This window comes from Urocampus carinirostris, chromosome 6, assembly GCF_059441175.1.
Source record: "Urocampus carinirostris isolate Australia breed hairy pipefish chromosome 6, RoL_Ucar_1.0, whole genome shotgun sequence".
In the NCBI taxonomy this organism is placed as follows: Eukaryota; Metazoa; Chordata; class Actinopteri; order Syngnathiformes; family Syngnathidae; genus Urocampus; species Urocampus carinirostris.
In genome coordinates this window covers 5179011-5205120 of record NC_142354.1, presented here as the reverse complement: position 1 = coordinate 5205120, position 26110 = coordinate 5179011, and the positions used below count along the sequence as shown (strand labels likewise).

The following is a 26110-nucleotide window of genomic DNA, read 5'->3' as shown; positions in this document are numbered from 1 at the left end:
TGTTGGTAAAAGTGTTGGGGTTCAACCTGACAATAATATCATATCATATTATATTATATTATATTATATCTAGAGACTATGTCCCCAACCGACTCCACCAACAACAAACAGCCATGCACAGGAAGTGACCAGACCCTCCAGCTCTGAAATAAAGATTTGAAACACCAAAGTGTTCATATGTGATTAAAATTTTAATGATCTGCACCTATGTGTCATGTTCATGCTAGGAATTAGTTCACTGCGTGTCAAAGTGAAATTTTGCCTATCATCAACAATTTGATATGCGTCTCTAAAATGACATTTTATGTTATTATTATGTTGTCAAGTCGAGTCAAGTCATTTTTATTTGTATAGCCCTTAATCACAAAGAGTCTCAAAGGGCTTCACAGGTTTTTGCACGGACTATTTTTTCAGACTATTATTACACCATTCCCTGATCTGGAACCAACATGAGGGCAAGAAAAAACTCAAAAACCTCAACATGAGGAAATTATGTTATTACCATGGTGTAATTGTTAAAAGTTGATCTAAAACAGGCTACGGTCAACCCCTCAAACATCAAGCCAATTAGATTTTTTTTTATCCTGAAAAAAAAAATGACCCATCACTGGCTAGATATTCGCAGGCTACTCTGGTGTTCATCGGAGGGTACCCGCAGGCACCACGTCGGAGACCCCTGGTGTAGTGCAACTAAAAAAAGTGCCAAAAAGCACAAGGACAGTGCTTTTACGTAGACTTAAATGTACCAGGTATCTGTAGCAGCAAGATATCTGACAATTAAGTCATCTCCTTCTAAGTGAGGCTCATGTTACGTCAAATAAATGCAAATTTCTCTACCTACAAGTATTTTAGAAAACACATGTTTATATTTAGTACGTATATTTTTGCCTATCATTTCAACCAGTATTGTTTTTATCAATGAAATCTTATAACCACCAAGTGGTGCTTGAATATATATACTGTTCATTTAAGGGCAATATTATTCTTTGAAATTGTTTGGTTTTGCAGGTCAATTTGTTTATTTTAAATAAATATGAATATATTCTATTACAATATTATATTTTACTGCTAAACGTTATGGCACTACTTTTCATTGCGCTAGTGTTAAGATGCTCCATTTATCATTGTAATATTGCGCTTACTTTAGGCCAGTTTCCAAGCGCTACCTTGTAAAACATTTTGACGAGGCTGACATTTCTCATCTCATTTCTCTCCTTTAGGTCTTATTTATTACATGTTTATTCTGGAGTGCCATGTATAATGTTCACTTCAATGTCATCAATGACGATAAAGGCTACTCTATATTGTAATTGGTTTAAACTACACAATCTTTTCAGCTAATAAATTTGAGGAGCGGATTTTTTAACCGATTTTGTCCCAGACTCAAAATTATGGTGGGACGGTGGGGCCTAAAGTCAGACCAGTTGAGAAGCAATTCTTTAGGTCGTCCATTGGCACTGTGAAGCACCGGGTGTCCAGTGAATTCCCAAACATTTTGCAATTATAAATTCTGTACACCAGATTACGCAGGATTCTTTATTTTCACAGGGCTACAAGCAAAGACAAAAGCATCACACCAGCAAATACGGCCATTATAAAAATGTTTTTAATCCAATTATTGTTCATGGAGTAAATAGACTACAGACCTATCATAAAAGAATCATGTACGTATTCAGATTTTCTCAAAGAAAGACAATTAATTTCATATTTCTGAATTTCAAGCAGAGTAATCATTTGCTTTAATTTGAAAGCAGCATAACATGATTTCAAACCCAAAATTATACTTTCTATCCTAAAGTTGTCAAGTCATAAAACAGGCAGATTTCTTTAGTGTGTACTGTATCTGCTGTGGTCTCGTGTCTCAGTGGTCTTGATGAGCAGCTTCGGAGGAGAAGAGCTGCTGCTGCCGCTCTGGTAATGACCGTTGGAACTTCTGCCGCCTGCAAAAAAGGGCAGAGAAATACATTTTAGCTTTTTATTGTGAGGAAAAACTACTAATGTACCATTTACAACAAAACTGTTCGTCATATTTGTGGTTGTCTCTTTTCCGCCGCAAGAAGTTAATAAAGTTACCAAAAAATGTAACGTCCACACAGCTCCTATGATGATGAACATGAATATATTGTAGCCGTCAGGCTCCAGCATGCTATCGTGCAGACGGGATCGATACCGGATACTAGATACACAAGCAAGATACCGGACAGGACGGACGGGATCGATAGCGGATACTTGATACACAAGCAGGATACTGGACAGGATAGGACAGACGGGATCGATACAGGATACTGGATACATGAACAAGCCACCGGACAGGACTGGACAAACGGGATCGATACCGGATACTGGAGCAAGATACCGAAAAGAACGGGACAGACGGAATCGATACCGGATACACGAGCAGGATACCGGACAGGACAGACAGGATCGATACCGGATACTGGATACATGAACAAGCCACCGGACAGGACTGGACAAACGGGATCGATACCGGATACTGGAGCAAGATACCGAAAAGAACGGGACAGACGGAATCGATACCGGATACACGAGCAGGATACCGGACAGGACAGACAGGATCGATACCGGATACTGGATACAAGAGCAAGATACCGGGCAGGACGGGACAGACGGATGGAAACCGGATACTGGATACTGGAGCAAGATACCGGACAGAACGGGACAAATGGGATCGATACCGGATACTGGATACACAAGCAGGATACCGGACAGAGTCAAAATACACGTCTTGCAAGTGCATAGGTTCGTTGACGGACTGACAACGAGTGAATGGAAGCATTGAGTTTAAGTAGGAGGGGAGCCAGTCAGTCAACGAGCAGCAGCTGGTGCCAAACGAGCGGGCCCAGGTAAGGACAATGGGCAATCGTGAGAATATTGTGCTTGGTAAGACTTCTGATTTATCCAGCCTTCATTTCTTAAACTGTGTTTTTGTTGCTATTATCTCCCCTCCTCCTTCAGCAAAGTGCTTTTTGTTTTTCCCCTTGGACCCAATGAAACAGTCAACTCCGCTTGAGACCATGTTTTGATTCTCTCCGCCCAACACAACAGTATCATATAATAGTATTGAGAGGTTTCACTGCATATAGTCACAATTGTATGAGTTTTCCAGTTTCCCCTTTATATTCTTTGAAGTCATCACATCAATACTTTAATCAAGTTAACCATTTAGTGATAATTAACACACTTATTTATCCAAATGAATGTATTTATTTACTACCTGTTTTATCCACATGTCAACAATCTTTACATTGTTCTAAGTAGTGTTCCAAATCTCTGTAAGGAGGGACGCCTTGTGTCTTAAAAAACCACGTGCAGGGTTTAGTCTGGACTAGAACTGGTGTGAAGCTCCGGCCTCTAGAATTTCCACTAACTGTGTTTCATCCCTTTGTTTTATAAAATATTGTCAGACATTTTGAGGGCACACTCGTGAAACCATTACAGCCTTGTTCTGCTTTCACAGCACAGAATATTGCATTTTTTTGGAATAAAAACCTCGAACTGCTAACACCAGCGGTAGTTTTTACCTGTCTCGTGACTTGGATGTTAATTCACGTGACTTGACTAGATATTTTGAAGTTTAGAAGTTTAATTGAATACAGAATATATGACATCTTTGTTTTTCAATTGCATTACTGAAAATAAAGAACTTCATCACAAAAATCTAATTTTCTGAGACGGTACTGTATAACTGTATACTTTGAAGCTCGGGGGATATCTGTTGAGAAGTTGATTCTTGAATCATTGAAGAGCATAATGTTTTCCATTCTGACCACGAAAATGCGGACATACTATACTCTTAGAAGAGTCTTCAAAGGAAAATATTGCATCCAGCATTGAGGGAGTCCACTTTGGTCGGCAATTTAAGAGGTAAAGTAGTTAAGTTATTTTAAAACCAAGTGTCTGTTTAAATAATTGTGTTACTTCTTCAAGAAAAGAACATCACCACTAAAAAAAGCCTTTAGACAATAATTACAAAAGTCGTCGATGTGTTTGCTGGCCTTGTTATAGGTCAAATGTCAACTTACTATAGTTGGAGATGGCTTGGATGTTGAGAATGGACTGTTGCCCCAGTCTACGAAGACAGCAAAAACATAAGCGAGGCATAAATGAGGCAAGTTGTCATTTCCCATCATCTTACCTGTCTTCCTCCCCTTCAAGCAACTTCCTGTAGGTTGCAATCTCAATGTCCAGAGCCAGCTTGAGGTTCATCAGGTCCTGTGGACAGATGAAGCTGTTTGATCAAAGTCCTAAAGAACATCCAGCAGTCTGATATTCTTTCCTCAGATGCAGGACGTTTCCGAACTTCTTAACTTTCCCGTACTTAATACGTTTTTCATCATTTCAAATTGTCTATGCTGTACAAAAATGTTTGTACAGGATTTTCTCTTCATTTTTTTCATTCGCTTTTTGTGACCAGTTTTGTCTCATTTTGGATCATCTCTGGTATTAGTAGTAGATGACAACATCATCTTAGATTGCTCAGTGCTAGGCCATCAAGGCCTATGAGGTTTTCTCTGCTGTCCTAAAAATATCTGAATCATATGATGTTATTTGTCCATGAATACTTAGTGTTCCTGGAGTGCAGTGGTTAGCACATAAGCCTAACACGCAAAATGTCCCTGGTTTGAGACCGGGTAGAAACATTTGTTGGCCTGGAGAGGGATGGGCGCCACCATGCTGTACTTACCCTAGACACACCACAGGAAATGGTGCCCCTACGACCATGGTGGTTAAGGGATACACCCACCTACCCATGAATACTTGTTAAAAACTGTCCTAAAGGTTATTCTATATTGGTTCCTTTAATTGCTTTTCCCCTGGATGTGCTGCTCCCAGATGTGTGCTTTCATATTTATGCATTTAATCAATCATCTTTTAGCCATTATTTTTTCCCAGGCTCAGGAATCGACCTGGAGGCCTTCACAATCAGTTTTGTAGGCCCTGCGGCATAAAATAAGTGATGTTAAAGCAGTTGGTTTGGCCAATTAAATTCAGAGTTAGTGGGCAAGAGCAGTAAATGTTTTAAAAGTCACAAAATAGTTATTGTGGGTTGAATTGATTCAGACGTAGCACTATGAAGGCCTGGGAGTGAAATCCACGGCCCACCACTGATGTTGCTGAAAATGTTGCAGTACACTAGCAAATGTTAGTGGGGAAAGACCCAAAAAAGATGCTGAACGAATGTTTTTGTTTTGTTTATTTGGTAAAAGAAATCTACTAGATTGGACAAACGATATCTGTTTTTATTCTACAAAGTGTGTTTTCGTGTGCGAATAGATGCCGTGATGTGTTTGTAAGATTCCTCATCTCATCTCATCTCATTAGCTGCACCGCTTATCCTCAGTAGGGTCGCGGGGTTTGTAAGATTTATGATCCTTTAATAAGTGGAATGCAACCATGAATACGGGAAGAAATTAGCTGAGGTTGACAGGAGTGTTTTTGAAAAGCTCCAAATTGCAACTAACAGCGGCCAATCAGAAATCAAGGGAGTACCGTACAGGACTGGGAACTATTGCTTTTACTTAACAATACAGAGGGGAGTGATTTCAAACATTGACATTTACATACTGTCATTAAGCGACCAGCCCTGTACTGGAACCAGCTTGGCGTGGGAGGAAGAACTTGGTCTTAAAATTGATGATAATTTTTGGGGGCGGGTGGGTGATCTTTATGATAAAATCTTCCACCTCTTGTGCTATGCTGGGGCTTATCCAATTTAAAGTGCTGCACAGAGTTCATAACTCAAAGTCCAAAATTTCTCGCATATAACCAAATGTCCCGGACAGGTGTGATAAACTGCACGGTTCCCCCCTTGCTATTTAAGTTATACGTTCTACTGCTGCCCCTACCACGACTTTAGTTTTTTTGTCTGTGTTTGCATATACTGGACTATCTCAGAAAATTAGAATATTGTGATAAAGTTCTTTATTTTCTGTAATGCAATTAAAAAAACAAAAATGTCATACATTCTGGATTCATTACACATCAACTGAACTATTTCAAGCCTTTTATTATTTTAATATTGCTGAATTTGGCTTACAGCTTAAGAAAACTCAAAAATCCTATCTCAAAATATTAGAATATCATGAAAAAGTATACAAGTAGGCTATTCAACTAATCACCTGAATCATCTAATTAACTCGAAACACCTTGCGAGGGTTTCCTGAGCCTTAAAAACACTCAGCTTGGTTCAGTAAACTAAATCACTGCTGATCTGACTGCTGTCCAGAGGACCATCATTGATACCCTCCATCAGGAGGGTAAGACACAAAAAGAAATTTCTCAAAGAGCAGGCTGTTCACAGAGTGCAGTTTCAAAGCATATCCACAAAAAGTCTGTTGGAAGGGGAAAATGTGGCTGGAAACGCTGCACAACCAAGAGAGATGACCGCAGCCTTAACAAAATTGTGAAGAAGAGCCGCTTCCAGAATTTGAGGGAGCTTCAAAGACAGTGGGCTGAAGCTGGAGTCCAGGTATCAAAAGCCACAGTTCACAGACGTGTCCAGGAAATGGGCTACAATAGCCGTATTCCCATGGTCAAGCCACTTCTGAACTCAAGACAACGGAAGAAGCGTCTGACTTGGGCTATGGAGAAGAAGCACTGGACAGTTGCAGAGTGGTCCAAAGTCCTCTTTTCAGACGAAAGCAAGTTTTGCATTTCATTTGGAAGTCAAGGCGCCAGAGTCTGGAGAAAGGCTGGAGAAGAGCAAAATCCAAGTTGCTTGAAATCCAGTGTGAAGTTCCCACAGTCAGCAATGGTTTGGGGAGCCATGTCAGCTGCTGGTGTTGGTCCACTGTGTTTCATCAAGTCCAGAGTAAATGCAACTGTGTACCAAGAGATTTTAGAGCACTACATGCTTCCATCTGCTGAAAAGCTCTATGGAGATGAGTATTTCATTTTCCAGCATGATCTGGCACCTGCCCACGGTGCCAAAACCACCAGTAACTGGTGCACTGACCATGGCATCACTGTCCTTGATTGGCCTGCTAATTCCCCTGACCTGAACCCCATCGAGAATTTGTGGGGTATAGTTAAGAAGAAGATGAAAGACACCAGACCTACAAATGCAAATGAGCTGAAGGCCGCTATCGAAGCATCCTGGGCATCAATAACACCTCAGCAATGCCACAGGCTGATTGCCTCCATGCCACGCCGGATTGATGCAGTAATCCGTGCAAAAGGATTCCCAACCAAGTACTGAGTGCATCAATGGACATTTTCAAATGTTTGATTTAGTTTTGCTGTTATAAAATTATTTTTTTTACTTGGTCTGAGGAAGTATTCTAATATTTTGAGATAGGATTTTTGAGTTTTTTTCAGCTGTAAGCCAAAATCAGCAATATTAAAATAATAAAAGGCTTGAAATAGTTCAGTTGATGTGTAATGAATCCAGAATGTATGACATTTTTGTTTTTTTAATTGCATTACAGAAAATAAAGAACTTTATCACAATATTCTAATTTTCTGAGACAGTCCAGTATATCCTATGCTGTCATTTGACAATCCTCTACCTAGCATCTTAATAAGGTTTGATTTTTTTTTTTACCCATGCACTTGTTGTAAAAAAGAAAAGTGCAATATACAGTGGCTTGCGAAACTAATTGGCCCCCTTGAACTTTGTGACCTTTTGTTACTTTTCAGACTTCAAACATAAAGATATAAAACTGTAATTTCTTGTGAAAAAACAACAATAAGTGGGAAACAGTCATGAAGTGGAACACACTTTATTGGATATTTTAAACTTTTTTAACAAATAAACCAAAAGTGGGTGTGCAAAATTATAGAGCCCCATTGAGTTAATACTTTGTAGCGCCACCTTTTGCTGCGAATACAGCTGCATGTCGCTCGGGGTATGTCTCTATCACTTTTGCACATCGAGAAACTGATATTTTTGCCCATTCCTTCTTGCAAAACAGCTCGAGCTCAGTGAGGTTGGATGGAAAATGTTTGTGAACAACAGTTTGCAGTTCTTTCCACCCATTGTCAATTGGATTGAGGTCTGGACTTTGACTTGGCCATTCTAACACCTTGAAGTGTTTTTGAGTGAACCATTCCATTGTAGCTTTTGCTTTGTGTTTTGGATCATTGTCTTGTTGGAAGACAAATCTCCGTCCCACTCTCAGGCTTTCTGCGGATTCCATCAGGTTTTCTTCCAGAATGGTCCTGTATTTGGCTCCATCCATCTTCCCATCAATTTTAACCATCTTCCCTGTCCCTGCTGAAGAAAAGCAGGCCCAAACCATGATGCTGCCACCACCATGTTTGACTGTGGGGATGATGTGTTGAGGGTGATGAGTTGTGCTGATTTTACGCAGAACATAACGTCTTGCATTGCTGCCAAAAAGTTTGATTTTGGTCTCATCTGACCAGAACACCTTCTTCCACATGTTTGGTTTGTCTCCCAGGTGGCTTGTGGCAAACCTTAAATGACACTTTTGATGGATATCTTTAAGAAATGGCTTCCTTCTTGCCCCTCTTCCATAAAGGCCAGATTTGTGCAGTATACGACTGATTGTTGTCCTATGGACAGATTCTCCCACCTCGGCTGTAGATCTCTGCAGTTCATCCAGAGTGATCACGGGCATCTTGGCTGCATCTCTGATCAGTTTTCTCCTTGTATGAGCTGAAAGTTTAGGGGGACGGCCCCATCTTAGTTGATTTGCAGTGGTCTGATACTCCTTCCATTTCAATATTATTGCTTGCACAGTGCTCCTTGGGATGTTTAAAGCTTGGGAAATCTTTTTGTATCCAAATCCAGCTTTAAACTTCTCCACAACAGTATTTCAGACCTGCCTGGTGCGTTCCTCGTTCTTCATGAAGCGCTTTGCGCATTAAACAGACCTCTGAGACTATCACAGTGCAGGTACATTTATACAGAGACTTGATTACACATAAGGGGATTCCATTTATCATCGTTAGTCATTTAGATCAACATTGAATCATTCAGAGATACTCACTGAACTTCTGGACAGAGTTTGCTGCACTGAAAATAAAGGGGCTGAATAATTTTGCACACCCACTTTTTCGTTTTTCATATGTTAAGAATGTTTAAAATATCCAATAAAGTGTGTTCCGCTTCATGATTGTGTCCCACTTATTGTTGATTCTTCACAAGAAATTACAGTTTTATATCTTTATATTTGAAGTCTTAAATGTGGCAAAAGGTCACAAAGTTCAAGGGGGCCAAGTAGTAAAATAAGTATCACTGTCATTGCCCACGTGGGCGTAAAAAAAAAGAAATCAAGCGATTGGAAATCCTAGTTCATTGCCATAGACCCCAAAAGACATTTGCACGTCGTCCGTCCTTGGTGTTATGGACGTGAAAAGAGATTTTTTTTTTAATTTAAAAAAAATCATTGTAGTAGAGACCTTTTTTTAACAATTATTATGCATTAAAATACTGTATATACAGTATACATTAAAACCAAACAACAAAGCCATTTTATAAGCCCTAACATTCTTTAACGGATAAAAGTACTGTATACTCATCTCATCTCATCTCATCTCATTAGCCGTACCGCTTATCCTCATTAGGGTCGCGGGGGGCTGGAGCCCATCCCAGCCATCTTCGGGCAGTGGGCAGGGGACACCCTGAACTGGTTGCCAGCCAGTCGCAGGGCACACGGGGACAGACAACTCATTTGCTCATTCACACCTAGGGACAATTTGGACCGGCCAATTCACCTGAAATGCATGTTTTTTTGGAATGTGGGAGGAAACCGGAGTGCCCGGAGGAAACCCACGCAAGCACGGGGAGAACATACAAACTCCACACAGAAAGTCTGGAGCTGGATTTGAACCCACGACAGGTTCCCATGACATGAACTGTGCCGCACAAGCGCTAACCACTGCGCCGCCGTGCTGCCTGTAAACATGTGTTTATATCTTACCAATAACAACTCTCTTAGGGGCTGATTAGCCTATCATTATGAAGAAAACTGATGATGAAAACACATATTGGAGACCCGTGCTGAAGAGGTTGTTCATTTTAGTTTATTATTTTGCTGCAATTTGGTATTTTACCAAATTTTTAAACGGTTTCTCTCATTTAATTCAGTTTTCTTCTACAGAAAACAAATTTAAAAAACAATACTAAAATGAGCTACAATTATTTGTCGTCAAAACACAAATGTTTAACTTTATGTTCTAACTTTTCAGTTTGTTTTTAGTAAAATAAGAAAATAATTAAAACCAACAAGATTATGTGCAATATATGTCATGATTACCGATGTGAATCACCTGTGCCCGCTCCTTTGGCGCCAACTGCCTTGGACTCTGGTTGGCTCCCCGTCCCTATTTATACCCACTCCTACCTGTCCCCTTTTTTCAGTCCGTCTGTGAATTGTTTTTACACGGCAAACCGTTTTTCGACCCTGACTCCTGATGCCTGTCCCGTTTTTTGCTCCTGTTTGTCTCCCGCTACGACCTGTTTTGATCTCGACCACGTCTGCTCTCCAGTCCCGAATTACGGTCCGTTTTTGATCTTAACCACGTCTGCGCTCCCGTCCCGGCTTAGAACTCGTTTCCGACTCTGACCACGTCTTGCTCTCCCAGTCCCGGCAACCGACCAGTTTTCCGCCTTGATACCACCATCGCTCGCTACGAAAGATCCAGTTCAGTGTTCGAAACACCCCTTCCTCGTTCCCGGTAAACGTTACGCGAGTAAGTCCTGTTTCCGTTCTGGTCTTGACAAGATATTTACTTTATTTGATTTTTTTTTATCACGTTATGTAGAGCAATCTTAAGCAGCCTCATCAAAACAAGAGGCAGGAGACCTCTTGGGCGACCCAGGACACGCTGTTGAGACTATGTCTCTCGGCTGGCCTGGGAACGCCTTGGGATCCCGTCGGATGAGCTGGAGGAGGTGGCTGGGGATAAGGACGTCTGGGCTTCCCCTTTGGGGCTGCTGCCCCCGCGACCCGACTCCGGATAAACGGAAGACAATGGATGGATGGATATGGGGTGTCTCCACTAATTGCTCATTTGCAAGCTCTCAAGATCCACAAGCCAAGAAATATAAAGGCTTCCGTACTGGTAAACAGGTTTTCTTCTATTTCTTTTATTGTGTGGCTATGTTTAAGGCAAGTTTTGGGGTCGGCCTCAATGCAAGTAAATACAATGATTTGTAACTAGGTAGGTACTTTCAGAGTAACGTGCTACTTTTAGGTGTCAGTAATCCTGAGGGGCAACAAAATTACTTTTTAAATGAAGTGACTAGTATCGCTAACTAATTCCTTAATTTTAGAAATACGCCCAACAACAATCACGAGTCCTTAACTTGTGAAATTGCCAGTACCTGGTACTCTCTGAGCTGGCGGGCCATGTCCTGCTTGGCCCTCTGTAAGGCGTCCTCCAGGTCCCGTGTGCGACCCTTGGCCTCTTTGACCGCCATCTCCCCGCGGTCTTCCGCCTCAGCCAACTGGCTCTCCAGGCTGCCTCTCTACATAAAAAAATCTAATTTGAACAAATGCTACAAGGGCCCTGCAACACTCCAGGACAAAGATAGCCTGACCTACATATGAACAAAAACATACATTTTTGAGGGTAAAGTACACAATAGGAAGCAGCAGGAATCGATGCGAACAGTGGTTTCAAGCTTTATTTGTTACCTGCGCTTTGACAGCTTCGATCTCGCTTTGCAGACGGCCAATGAGGCGGTTGACTTCGCCCACTTCCCCTTTAACCACACGCAGCTCGTCTCCAAACTGGCTGGCCTGCACTGACATCTGATCAAACTGAAAACAAGCAAGCGGACAGATCAATGTCTATTTGGACTCTGACATGCCTCATTGGAAATATTTCTGACTTCTAAAATTGCCACATAGTGTCTTTCTCACTCTCTATTTTATATTTAACGCTCATAACACATACTGCATAGGGCATCAGGGTTGTGAAAAACGATGTAAATTGTTAAAAGTGTCATTAATATGCACTGGTATGGTTAAACAATTCAAAAGCAGCTTAAACCAAATTTCCAGAGAAAAGGGGTGAATCTGCTTTGTGCCCCGGCCTATCTCCAGTCTCACGATGCCTCCCTATAACCCTCCCAGTGGTATCTTCGATTATGCCTCATTCGCAATTTGGTAAAAACCTAAAATAAAACAAAATTTAAAATGCACCGGGAACAAAAGTGAGTTTGATTGTGGCTTAATCAAGTATTTATCACAAAGTAAAATATCAGAATACAACAAAATTGTTAAAACAATTTGTGTGTAGGGCACCTAAACGGCTAGCAATGGCTCTGTTTATGAGTAATAAATATATATATATATATATATATATATATATGTATGCTTTAACCTGTATAAGGGGTTTACTGTTTCATTTCGATAAAGGTTTTGTACTTCACGGAATATGTGTTAATTTTAGAACCTAAGCCCTGCGATAAACGAGAGGATCGTTGTATGGTATTTTTTTAATAGAGTTGTTTTGTTTTGGACTAGAGGTGCTAAATAATCCATTCATCCCTGATCTGCAACACTCCCTGAAATTTGAACTGCCTTAACTGGGAAACCTTTTAGGAAAGGTAGGAATTTTTTTATCCGAATGTTTTTTTACATCTCTCTCCTGTTCTTCTTCCAAGTTCAAAATTCATTGATGTCTTCTCTCCTCATTTTGAATGTCACTCAAACACATTTATCAAAAATCAAATAAAGTATCGAGTTGGTCCATTTCAGACCCAAATGTGTGTTGTTTGTAACCAAAGATTTTAGAGTGTAAATAGTGTTACCATACTGAGATGTCCAATATTCATGGTTTAACCATGACTAATCAGGGAGTATTATCAAAATTAGAATAGACTGCTAGGAGACAAATTCTTCTTAATACACGAAGGCGCAGGCATACTTTGCTCTTGTACCAGGCCTCGGCCTCTTCTCGGCTGCGAGCGGCGACCTCCTCGTACTGAGCTTTAACCTCAGCCACGATCTGCTCCATGTTCAAGCTGCGGCTATTGTCCATCTGTACCACCACCGAAGTGTCCCGGATGCTGGCCTGCAACTCTCGCAACTCCTGTACACGTGACAAATTCATTTCCATGCAACTTAAATGCGCTTCAGAAAAAATCAAGACCACCCTAAAGAATTTTCAATCATACCTCCTCGTAGATGGTGCGCAAAAAGTTGATCTCATCAGTCAAAGCTCCCACTTTGTCCTCCAGGTCAGCCTTTACCATGTAGGCAGAGTCCACATCCTGCGCGCATACCATGTTTTCTGTCTGTGTTTTGTTTTTGTTTTTTTTGCCTTTATTTTAGAGTACCGTAATTTCCGGACTATAACCCGCACCTGACTAAGCTGGACCCAATGCATGTTTAAAGGAGAATGCATTTTGAACATACATAACCCACACCTCATTTAAAGCAGCATGTGCCCATACTCATTCAAAAAAATCTAACCGTGACCGTCTTCCTTTGAAACCCTCCATTTCCTTTTCAGTTGAAATTGTTTATGCTTTCAGTTTCATCTGCACAATGGAAACACGTGGGCCATCTGCTCTCTCTCTGCCTTCACCGTGCCTTCAAGTTTGAGCAACCTGCTCTTTTTACACCTGAAAGCTCTTTTTGACTTTTTCAACATCTCACTATCAATTTATTGTGGGTGGAGCGTGTAGTTTAAGGTGTCCTATTTGCTTATCTTACTTTTATCATAAGTGTGCTGGCCAAAACGCATTACGGCAGAGGAAAGTTGAAGCGTGATTTCACGCACGTGTTAGGGGCTTTCTTTTATTCTAGGATGAAAATGTTGAAAGTAAAAAAAGGACTGTTTTAAATACAGTCCAAATGCCAAGCCAAACTCCAAAAAAGATGAAAAATGAGGAGTTTATTCAAGCGCATCTAAGAGGGTCACGTACATGCACGTGCAAGACAAGCAGCTTGACAGAGGGAATGACGATTTCAGCCAGAAGATGACGTCAGTAAGTAGAAGATTTTAAAGCTACAGACAGCACCTTTAATGAAAGTATTACATGCACCAGTTCTGTTTCCTTCTTTATTCGTCAGCGTGATTGCATTTAAGCATAGGCTTTTCTTTTAACATTTTCCATGATGAGGTGCAGTTTTTCCTAAATGTAGTCATGTACAAAGAGTGTTAACCGCATGTTAAACCTATTCTATGGTGTATATTGAAAGTTGTGACTTAGGTCTTCCTCGGCACCACCTATTTCACTCTTAACTACGGGTAAAGAAAATGACTAAATGAATTAATGAATTAATTAAATAAATTTCATGCAAATTGCGGACTTTCTTTTTTTATGAAAATCACAGACCGTTATAAAATAAACAAAAAGTCTGTCTGGGAAACCCGTGCATATGTCTCGTAGTCAGCATCTTTTTATATTCTCTTGGCAAATTGAGCAGACGCAGTTGTTTCAGATTTCAATAGAAAAAAAAATTCCGACTTCCTCTTGTCCGAGGCCACGGGCCAGTAAAAATTTGATCACACACCATAACTGGCCCCCAGGCTGGAATTTGAACACGGCTGGCTTAGGGTGTTAAGGTCTGACATACCTCCTACCACCAGAGAGCCCCAATTGGGGTTTGAACTAGGCACAGGTGTGTGATAGTTGGACACACCTGTGCCTAGTTCAAACCAGAACTCTTTAAAAAGACATTTTGAACATTACACGCAGTCTGGTTATTTGTGTCATTTTCCAACATGCCAGGTTTGTTTGTGGTTGTTTTCTATTTTCTTTTTTACTTTCCTCCATGTATTCTCTCGTGATGGCGGGATGAAGCCCCTTGAATGTATCAAGTCTTTTGGGCTAATTGCTTTGCCAAAAGCATGATCAATCGAGGCCTCCTTAAATAGTCATTTAGTAATGCTGACATCTGCTGGTCATTGGATGTGACGCAGGTGTTATGTGGTTAACAGGCAACAAACCAGTAAATATGTGCACAAAATAATGGAAGTTTTGTCCATTAAAAAATTGTCAGTTGTATGATCAGTAACTTGATGTGCTTGTATAACTGGGACACACATTTTATTAAGAGAATTGTGCATTTTATTGATTTTTATTTAATTATTATATTATTATTATTATTATTATTATTTTATTCTGTGTGACACATGCACACAAAAAAGTGTGTGTGTATAAATATAGAGACCTAAGCTTTGCTTAATTGTACATGTCTGTTTATACCTTGTGGGGAGATATCTGTTGCTCCCAAACTGGTAAAGTCCTTCGCTTTTTGGGTGGCTCCATTCTTAAGTGGTCGAAGTAACGCAAGAATGATCCAAGGGCATGACCTGCGACTCCAGATTCATTCATAACATCACTAGTGTTTTCCAGTTACGGTTTAGTTCATTGTTTCTTGTTTTCCTTTTCTGGTGCCCACTTTGTTTGCTATTTTGGTACTAGTTATTTTTTATTAATTGCAATCCCTTTTAGAACCACTGTCTCAAGTTCCTGCCTCCCCCACATGGGTCCATCACATCAGCAAAACTCAAGGTTTGAATTTGTGTGACAAACATTGTGGATTATAGTCTGGAAATGATGTTACATGCACCATTCATCCTGTCCAAATGAAACCTAAAACAATAGCTTCAAGTTTTTAAATTTCTAAAGTTGATAGGTATGATAGTGTACAATGCATTGCCCCCTCAAACGGCCACACCTTATGATTATGTGCAGTGTGTGTGTATCACAGACCTTCTTCAGGAGGACAAAGTCATTCTCCATGTTGTTTCGCTTGTTGATTTCGTCCTCATATCTACACAAAAACAGACACCTGATGAAGATGTCGTTACAACAAGTTGCATTACACGGCTAATTTTAAAAAGTGAACCATGAAATACAATTACTCCTGATTTGCGAAGAATTCTCTTTCGCTCACGAAATAACAAACAACCCTTAAGCTGCCAGCATAACACAATTCCTTTTTAAATGAAGTAATTGTATATTAAACTTTTTTTTTCAACAATGCGCCCAACACTGATTACGATTGAAATTGAAAAAAGATTTGACAGCGCAAATCATTTATAATAACAACAATCAAAGTAATCACAAGAGATGTGCAGTCTTGCGTGTATTCATTTGAGTGATTTTGTACTTGTGCTTGTAGTCCTCCACAAGGCCTTGCATGTTCCTCAGCTCGCCATCCAGTTTGCTCTTGTCATTGTTGACTAGGTCCATCTGACGTCTCAGGCCCGCCATATAGACCTCGAAGAGAGGCTCCACATTAGAGCGACCTGCACCTTGGCCCTGGAGAAGCTCCAGCTTGGTCTCCAGCATCTTGTTTTGCTGCTCCAGAAAGCGCACCTGGAACACAACAGTAAAAACTTGCGTTTGAAAATCACTTCCATCAATGGCTTGATGGAGCACAAAGTATTATTAAAAAAATAATGATAAATCCTGCAGACTTTTTTTGTAAATATTCTCATGGCAAAAGTTTCACATGTTTATTGAGGATGGTGTGTTTGGAAGGGCTTGCATTCATGTGTTGGTGGTCAAAAGAATGAGCTCAAATCAAAGAGTTTGGTTTGGCCTTGGCATTAGCGGAGGCATAGTAAAAATTTTTAAGTGATCCCATAATCTTGGTGGTGCTAGGGTCTTGTTACCCCGGAGGACAACAACGAGGTTTAGAACTGGGCACAGGTGTGTAAGTACACACCTGTCCCTTATTATCCAACAGACCCGGTAGCACTCACTCCAGTAATTATAAAGTGCTTTGAGAGGGTAGTTCGACCCCACATCCAGAGCAGCATCCCAGACAACCAGGACCCCTACAGTATGGCTATAGGACCATCAGATCCACCTCAGATGCCATCACAGCTGTTCTTCATTATTCCCTGTCCCACCCGGAAAACATACACTCCTACATCAGGATGCTTTTTGGAGATTACAGCTCTGCCTTCAACACGGTCATTCCCCATAAACTAACCCACAAACTATCCACAATCGGGTTGCACCCCATCCTTTGCAACTGGCTTCTGGACTTTGTAACTGGCAGACCCCAGTCTGTCAGAATTGGAAATAGGACATTAGCCAGCATCACCACCACCATAGGAACCCCACAGGGATGTGTCCTGATCCCAATCCTCTACACCCTCTTCACGCACAACTGCATCTTCTCTGACAAGGACAACATCATGCTGAAGTTCGCCGACGACACTGCAGTGATAGGTCACATCACTGCGGGGGACGAAGCGGCCTACAGGAGGGAAGTGGTGAGTCTGGTGACATAGTGCAAGGACAACAACCTCACCCTCAATACGGACAAGACAAAGGAGATGATAGTGGACATAAGGAAGAGGAGGAGACCTCATCAGCGACTATTTTTCGGTAGCTTGAAGTAGAGCTGTGTGGACAGCAAAGTAAGAATTTCATTGTGCAGGGAATTGTGGTTCTTTACTGTGCACATGACAATAAACACTTTGAATCAGAATCTGAATCAATTTTAGACACCACACGTCGTTGGGTCATTTTTAATTCCACTGTCATTACCACCTCTGGTTTCTGGATCAGGCATTTTGTTAGTTTTTTTGCTCCCACTTGTTTTTGTTTGTTACTTTGTTCAATGCATCAACTTCCACATCATGCTATTTTCTCTTTTTGTTTCTGGTTTCTCGTTTGGAGATTTTGGTAGTAGTTTAGTGCCCAGTTTGTTACTTTCTTGCTTTGCTCGTAGCATTTTCTATTTCCGGTTTCCGTCTCAGTTACTGGTTTGGACTTTGTCAGGTTTGTATCGTTTGGAAAAGTTATTTTGTGCCCAATTTTTTGCCTCGACTGTCACTTTTCTCCCATCCTCCACATTTAGCAACTCCTCAAAATACTCTGCCCATCTCGTACTGACTGCACTACCGCTAACCAGCAATCTACCGTCCTTATCTTTCACTTTTTCTTCTTTTCCAGACTTGCTCTTTTCTTACTCTTTTTCACTTCTTTCCAGAACACTTTTCTCCTTTCCTCAAATTTCATTCCTATCTTTTGACGCCATTCATCATTTGCTTTCCTTTTCGCTGCTTCTACTACCGCTTTTACCAACCTATTTTTCACTTTATACCTTTCCTACGTATCACCACTCTTATCTTGGAGCCACTCCTCAAAGGCACGTCTCTTCTCTGTCAGCCTCTGAGACCTCATCATTCTACTATTCACTTCCTTTCCGAATACCTCGACCAACTTTTCTCATTCCACACACTTCTTTCGCACTCCTCAACACTGCCTCCTTAAACCACTTCAATTCCATTTGCACACTCTCCACTTCTCTTCAACTAATCTGTTCATACTCTTCTCCTATCCTCTCTTTAAACTCTTTCCTTTTCCGCCTTCTTCAACTCTGACATTTACACCTCTACCCTCACACTCTTCTTATAACTAGCCCTCCATGATCCATTTATTCAGTTTTCCTTCCACATAAAAATGATCAGACATACCACTCATTTCACCTCTGTAAACATGCACATCCAACAATCTACTTAACATCCCTTTCCTGACCACTACATAATCCATCAGTGCTCTGTCCACCATCTCACCACAATCCACTCTGACAAAAGTATACCTATTCACGTCCTTATTTTTAAACAATGTATTTGCAATCGCCAACTCATTTTCCACACATAACTCAATTAATCAAACATCCATACTTCTACACCCTACTTTAACCTCACCCACATCAATCTGGAATATATCTCACTCCACTCCACCAGTTTTTCCTTTGCTTTCTCACTCACAAGCACAGCCACTCCTTTTCTATCATGTCCACCCGTAACTCCAGATTTTCTCCCACACATACCCTCAAGCTGTAATTCACCCTTTCTTTTCATCTTTGTTTCACTCAAGGCTATCATATCAACCTTCCTTTTAGTCATTATCTTTCCGATCTCCTCTTTCTTCCACTCAGTCGCTTTACTTCCACATCCTCTCACATTTAGTGACCCTATAACTAGGGTTTGCGAGACCTATCGGTCTCCCGCCCCCCTTTCGTTGCCTTGCTGTCATTTAGGGAGTAGAGATAAGAGAGGAGAGGATCCCCAGTCCCTTTGCTCCCTCCACTTTAGTCGCCTCTTACGACACGCAGCGGACCATGGTGGTAGAATTCTCACACCTCTCATGGGGAGAGCGTCTGATTTTGGTGTGAAAGGCATCTCATCTCATTAGCTGCACCGCTTATCCTAAGTAGGGTCGCAGGGGTGCTGGAGCCCATCCCAGCTATCATCGGGCAGTGGGCAGGGGACACCCTGAAATGTTTGCCAGCCAATCGCAGGGCACACAGGGACAGACAACTCGCTCGCTCGTTCACACCTAGGGACAATTTGGACCGGCCAATCCACTTGAAATGCATGTCTTTGGAATATGGGAGGAAACCCGAGTGCATGGAGGAAACCCACGCAAGCACGGGGAGAACATACAAACTCCGCACAGTAAGTCCGGTAGCTGGATTTGAACCCACACAGGAGGTTCCCAAGACCTTAGAACTGTGCCTGCACACGCGCTAACCACTACGCCGCCGTGCTGCCTGTGAAAGGCATAAATTAATAAATATTAATTTACCATATAACTGGCCTCCTTATTTACTGGTCCTCAGCAGTCTTTTTTGCCTTTCACTTCTTGAAAAACTGCTCCAATGACGACTGCTTTTGGCGGCTTTTGACAATGATAATAAGCGCAAGCCCGACCTGTCAACACTTTTTCTGGGTGATTCCTTTCTACAAATTCCGAGACTTCATGGAATTTTAACAAGATGTCTTTAACCTGGGCTGATGGAATGATAGCTACGTCCTCCTTGTCGTCTCCGAACTCCTCCTGCACTGCGGTGTGTGTTTTCATAACTTCCTATTATCTTTTGTTTGTTCCCATTTCTACCTGTCTTTTGTGGGGTACATTGTAAATGATAGCTCTTCGTAGCAATGCCATACAGTAGATTGTTTACAGAGTGGAAGGATGACATGAAGAGCATGCTGGGATTTACGCATACGCACCGGGTGCCAGGTAAAACTCTGGTTGCGGTGCATGGCAGCACGTATTCTACTGTAAATTTGACTTTGTATCCTGAAACACCTTTGTATGTAGAGGCAATATTTTCCTCTTCAGGTATTTTGTAACCTGAAGCCTTTCTTTAGAGACATTTGGAAGTAGAGGTATCACTGTAATTTAAAGCAATTTACTCTACACTGTTGTGAGTTGCATTTTACATGCTGACAAGTGTGTAGGCTTGGTCATGGCATTGTTGGGCACATAGTACATTTTTTAAGTAATCACAAAATGTTGGTGGGGAGAAAACAATGATTTTTCAATAATGTTGGGGAGACGTCCATGTCAAAACTACACCCTAGGCTCAAATTGCGACTTGGATTCCGCCTTTGTCTGCACCCGGTTCCAGTTTCCTGGATAATAGTACACGCACACACATACAGGCTCGCAACTACACAAAACCCCCTCTGTTAATACCAGAATGACCCGGAGGGGTTGATCGAGTTACCAACTAGAGAAGTGAACAAGAAGCTTAAATGTCATGAAAATGATAGCTTCAATGACCTGATAAAATGTTTTACTGTTGCTTTCTACACTAAGTTGTTAAGGCTGAATGACTCCAAATATATTTTATTTTTCTACAGCAATGTTATGGATTATTAATTTGACTTGTTGACTTTAAGATAGCCTGGCAATGATTGTGCAAAAAAAACAGGAAAATATTTTACCTTTGAGTTAGAAGTCAATGTCTCTTAGTAAGCTTGTATTTTTATACTCAATTCGAAGCACACCATTTAAAGGGACAGCGTGTATTATTTGACCATTGTTTTTGCTGTTTGGTTTAGTCAAACCAAAAACAAGAACTAAAAATCCCAAAGAAGAAGATAAGCTACGGAGACTCAAAGTAAACAAAATTCTCCATTTTACTTTTCATTTGTTTGCCCAGCCTTTTTGAGGTTTTCGGGTACTCGTAGCAGCAAATAGCGGACTATAATGTCAGGTCCCTCTTGGAGAGGCTCATATAAAACAAATGCTCATTTCTATACCTATGAGGTTTTTTCAAATGCATGGTTGTATGATAACGCATGTATTTTTCCTTTTTATTCAAATCAATATAATTTATTTTTTTATAAGTAAAGTTTTTGGGTTTGTTTTACACACTCCCTTGAAATTAGTGCTAATCTTGTCTTATTTACTCTTCATTTGACTATTGTTACAAAAGAAATGTGCACTTACAATTTGGGCCACTATCAAAGCACCAGCTTGAAAATATTTTTTTATATTTATCCATACATTTTTTATTTTATTTTTTGTGTGTTTATCTTGGTTATCAGAGTCTAATGTTGTTATCGATGACAATAAAGACAATTTTACTGCATTATTTTCTATTCTATTTTGCAATATTATTTAAGAAAGCACATTAAACTATTCTATTGTCATAATTTTGCACGTTTACTGTTGAGGTACCAAATGCTAATATAACATTTAGTTAAAGGGCAAGTTTTATCTTGGAAAAGAGTTACTTGGATAAACATTTTGGTATGGTTGGCCTGGATGACATTGTTACTCACTCACAAACAGTTAAATCAGAATTAGAATTGTCCCGATTGTCAATGATAACAACATGGTGACTGTTGTTTACAGTGAGATTAGACATGGCTAATGAACTTCTTTACCATGAAATCTGATGCTGAGCAGAAATATTTATTTTCAGTTCATTTTGAATTATACAATTTCACCTTTAGCTTCAATAAAATGCTGACATTGAGCTGTTGCATATAACATAAAATACTACGACAAAGTTATCCTTCCTTAAGTTATCCATCCCCCATTTTGGGAGGTATTTTCATGTACAGATTGTTTGATTGTAACCCTGACTGTGGGATGAAAATCAGAGGTCAATTGCACGGAAATGTAACCTCGCTGATGGGAGGAGATGACAAAACAGCAATAATGGCACTATTGTGTCCACACGCCACCAATGCCGTGAGAAAGGACCATCCAGGGTATCCATGTCTCACAGTGCCACACAATCTGCTTTCACTGTGAGAAATACAGCAAGACTATAACTCCACTGCACACTGCCATTATACAGTACATTTTTGACAATTTAAGAGACTTTAAAGGTGGGGTGCGTCTTTTGAGGTGTCTTTAAAACGTTAAGAGTAGAATATTTTCCATATCAAGTATGTGTTGATAATTCCCAAATGAGTTTAAAGAGCCTTTACCAAAAAATTCCCTTAGCATCGCTGTTACGGGACTTGCAACACATTAAGAATCACGAAAGAGGCAAGGGGGATATTGTTTTTGAGAGTGATTTCCTGCTCATAATCGCAGTTTTTGTTAGTGTAGCATGAAAATTGCAAAAGTTAGAAAAGGCCCGTTTTGAGTAGTCCAAAAGCCAACCAAAACCCCCAAAAAGATTTTTTTTTTTTTAAAAAGAGTTTCTTCGAACAGTCTAAGATATGCACGTTCTTGTGGAATGAGCTGACTGAGGCTGAGATCCCGACTTTAAGCCAGGAGATGGTGACAGCACCTTTGAATAATGTTCTGTAAATTACATTCCGATAATTTAGCAAATATTTTGCACGTGTATACTCACAAAATGTGAGTGTGAGTTGTGTTCCTTTTACTGTAAAACAAATGTTTTTATGTATGAATAGCACTTATTGTAAATTGGAAATGTGTCGCTGAATAATGCCCATGAGTGTAGGAATTTTTCAATAATACTCTTTTTATTTTTTCAGTCATTTATACCTCCTTCAAATATTTTATAATTCAACAAACCCTTTGAGTCAATAGTCATATTAGTTTAAAAAATGTTCAGGGGCTGGCCCTGAGAGGATAAAATAGCTGATTGATGTATTTAATATTTGTACATGCATTGCCAGTAGAGAATCTTAAGGCCCAATGTGTAATATTTGACCAATAGATGGTACTGTGTTGACTGGTACCAGCGAGGGCCAGTGATGCACAGCAGAGCGTGGTAGCAGGATGCCGGAAGAACATGGCACCGATCCAAGAAGGGATTCCACGGTGGAAAAATAATACAAATTGCTTGACCTATGACTTTCTATAAGAATGGACATTTGTATGACAGTTTATTTTTGCCTCATATTCAAATCAATAATTTTTTTTTCACTGGATGAAAGTTTTTTGTACCTCTATGAGGCACTAAATATTACACACTGTCCCTTGAAATCTGATACCTCTGAAATATATGAATACAGTAATTACATAACATAAGTAGATCCATCAACCAGTTCAGGGTGTCCCCTGCCCACTGCCCGAAGATAGCTAGGCTTTGCTCCAGAACCCTGCGACCCTACTGAGAATAAACGGTGCAGATAATGGATGGAAGTTGATCCATCTTTTCTCATTGGCATTTGCCTGCACAAGTTATGTTTCATTGTCATTTCATCCTATTGGTTTCGAAATACTCAAAATACACAACTAACTATATTCATTTTCTTACATACTTTAATGAAGAGAAATAGCAAAGTAATATCTTCCCTTTTTTATGTACTAAATTTAATCATTTGCACTGAAAAACTCATCGCAATGAGGCTCCTTCAGAAGTGTTTTATTGCATGCTTTAGCAACATCAAGTGGACATATTAAAAACTCCAGGTCATTGTTTTACTAGAAGCGGCTGTGTTTTTCTTTCTTTCTTACACCTTCGAACGCCCCACAGGTTGTAGTTTTGCGAGCACTGACCGATTTAGCCATAACTAATCAAGATTATCAAACTTAATAGAGTACAATTATTTACCTTGTGATATAATCATTAGGACTCCTATATATTTTGATTTATTCAGTTATTCAGTCTCTACTGCAGGGGTCGCCAAACATTTTGATAGATGTCGTTTCGGCCTTCAGGTCACTCACCAAAATCCATGAACTATTTTGCTCAATTGTTCTTTCTCCGATGCAGTCCCCCCTCTGTTTACAAAGTTGGCTGTATATGGCTTTACAGAAGCATAGACTTACAGTACATATGGTTGGATATGAATGTTGCATCCACTAAATATGGAATCAAGCATATTTATCATGGGGGTAGGAAATTAACCGGAGATGTCCTGTAGAAATAAACCAATTCACAAAAGGCCCTTTTAGCAAGTAAGCCGAAGTTTGCTTGTATCATTTGTTTCTGTACTACAAGTCCCACTTTGCTTTGTGGCATCAAATCTTGGATTACGCTATAGTGTATCTGAGATTGGGAAAATTTTGATTTGCAGGCAACATTAGGTTAGAAAATTCGGCGTCGCTAATATTTTAAAGATACTTCTCATTTTTTTAAAAAAAACATTGCATTCATAAAAACAAAAATAACAAATGATGGTAAAATATATATAAACATGCAGCAAGTAGAGGCATACATTTTATTTATCAATGGAGAATTTAATCAATTTAGTTTTGAAACACTCAGAATAAAACATAAGTAAAAAAATGATGTCCCTTTAAGCACTAAACATAATATCAATTGAAAAACTCGAAATGTAACATTGCGAGCTCCAAAATATATATTTTTTCATTAAATTTGATCAATATCTCGACAAATAAAACAAATACCTAATTTAAAAAGATAGCAAGAAAAGCAAAATGTAGCTAGCTATTTGAACGTTGGATAAAGTGGGAACAAGAGTGGCACCAAAAAACATTTTTTATAAGCATTTTTTTAAACAACAGAAAAAACGTATATTTCATTTTTAACATTCGAAATCAAACTCATATCAAGAGTTTGTGTGTGTGTGTGTGAATGGGTTAGTGTGAAACACATTGTAAAGCACTTTGGGAGGTCTGCATTGACTTGAAAAGCGCTATTTAAATGCAGACGATTTACCATTTATATCTCGAAATTCTTTAATCGTGAACAAATTGTACCCGAAAAAAATCACTGAAAACCAAATCCTCCACGAGAATCCTAAATGGCTATAAAACACATCAAAAGAGAAATGTAACAAAACTACAGTAATAAGATAAAAAATATTTTAACATGCAGGTTTATTTTTTATTTAGGTTCACTTAAAATATAAACGGTTATGGAGTGGATTCACCACAAACATCAAAGGTTTAAATATTGTACTCCCCAATGGCTATATGTCATCGATATAACATTACCTTTTACTGCAACAATTGGAAAAAAACAATTAAACACTACAATGAGAAGTTTTCTTAAATTTGACCACTGGATAACTTCACCTTGTCAATGAAGGAGGCAAAGCGGTTATTGAGGCTTTTGATCTGCTCCTTCTCGTGAGCTCGGCTCGTGGAGAGGTTGGGGTCGATCTCCAGGTTCAGAGGGGCCAGCAGGCTCTTGTTGACTGACAGTGAGGAAAACACCGTGCTGCCCTGCACGGGGGTGCCGTGGTTGCTCCCACCCAGCGAAAAACTGCTAAAACCGGCCGATGGCGACCCCAAGCCATTGGAGCGGCGGACCGAGCTGATTCTCTTGCTTCGGCTTAGGCTCATGATGAAAGTGGAAGGTGGACCAGTGGATACACGGGAGGTGCCCGGCTTTTATAGCAGGAGGAAACTAGGGGAGTAGCAGGAGGAGGGAGAAAGTGATAACAAGAGAATGAAAGGGAATATCTGTGGTGAAAGGCAATAGGAAGAGCACAAAGAGGGGGAGAAAGACGAGTGAGATTAGAAGGATGAGGTTGACGACTAGGAAAAAAGGAGTAGGAAAGAAAGTGGAAAAGACAAGGAGTCGGGAGATGAACAAGAGGAAGATGAGGATGAAAAAAAGAATCGGAAAGTGGACAAAGTACATACCATAAATTACCGAATATAGAGCCCACCTGATTAAAAGCAGCATACACACAATGAGGAAGGAACTCACCTCTCTATTTGTACAAGCCACACGTCTAAACAACCATGGAAATGAACTCATTAATGTCCATTTCTTATATTCAAAAAGATCAGCGGGGAAATGCCAAGTACAGAAAAGTAACACATTGTGGCGTGATTAAGACACCCGTTTGCGAACTGTGTCTTCAGCTGTAGATATTAATAACATTTGCATTAACATTTGCAGCAGGGGATGAGTGGTTTGCGCATCAACCCCACAATTCAGAGGTCTCATGTTTAAAACTTCTGTACGTACTCCCCGTGTCTGCGTGGGTTTTTTCCGGCCATTCCAGTTTTTTTCCACAATCCAGAAAAACATGAATGGCAGGTCGC

The 26110-nt window shown here is 40.1% G+C and overlaps 1 protein-coding gene across 1 annotated transcript; it reads right to left on the bottom strand.

Annotated features, from left to right (window-relative positions):
• Positions 1 to 1522: 1522 nt before the first annotated feature.
• LOC148363615 (keratin, type II cytoskeletal 8-like) lies at positions 1523 to 26110 on the bottom strand. The gene is made up of 10 exons (XM_088337575.1): positions 25130 to 26110; positions 16065 to 16273; positions 15665 to 15725; positions 13115 to 13210; positions 12865 to 13029; positions 11628 to 11753; positions 11315 to 11458; positions 4157 to 4233; positions 4044 to 4090; positions 1523 to 1940 (listed from the first exon to the last, which is right to left on the bottom strand). The coding sequence occupies exons 1-10, from the start codon at positions 25397 to 25399 to the stop codon at positions 1828 to 1830; spliced, it is 1308 nt and encodes a 435-aa protein (XP_088193701.1). The 5' UTR covers positions 25400 to 26110; the 3' UTR covers positions 1523 to 1827.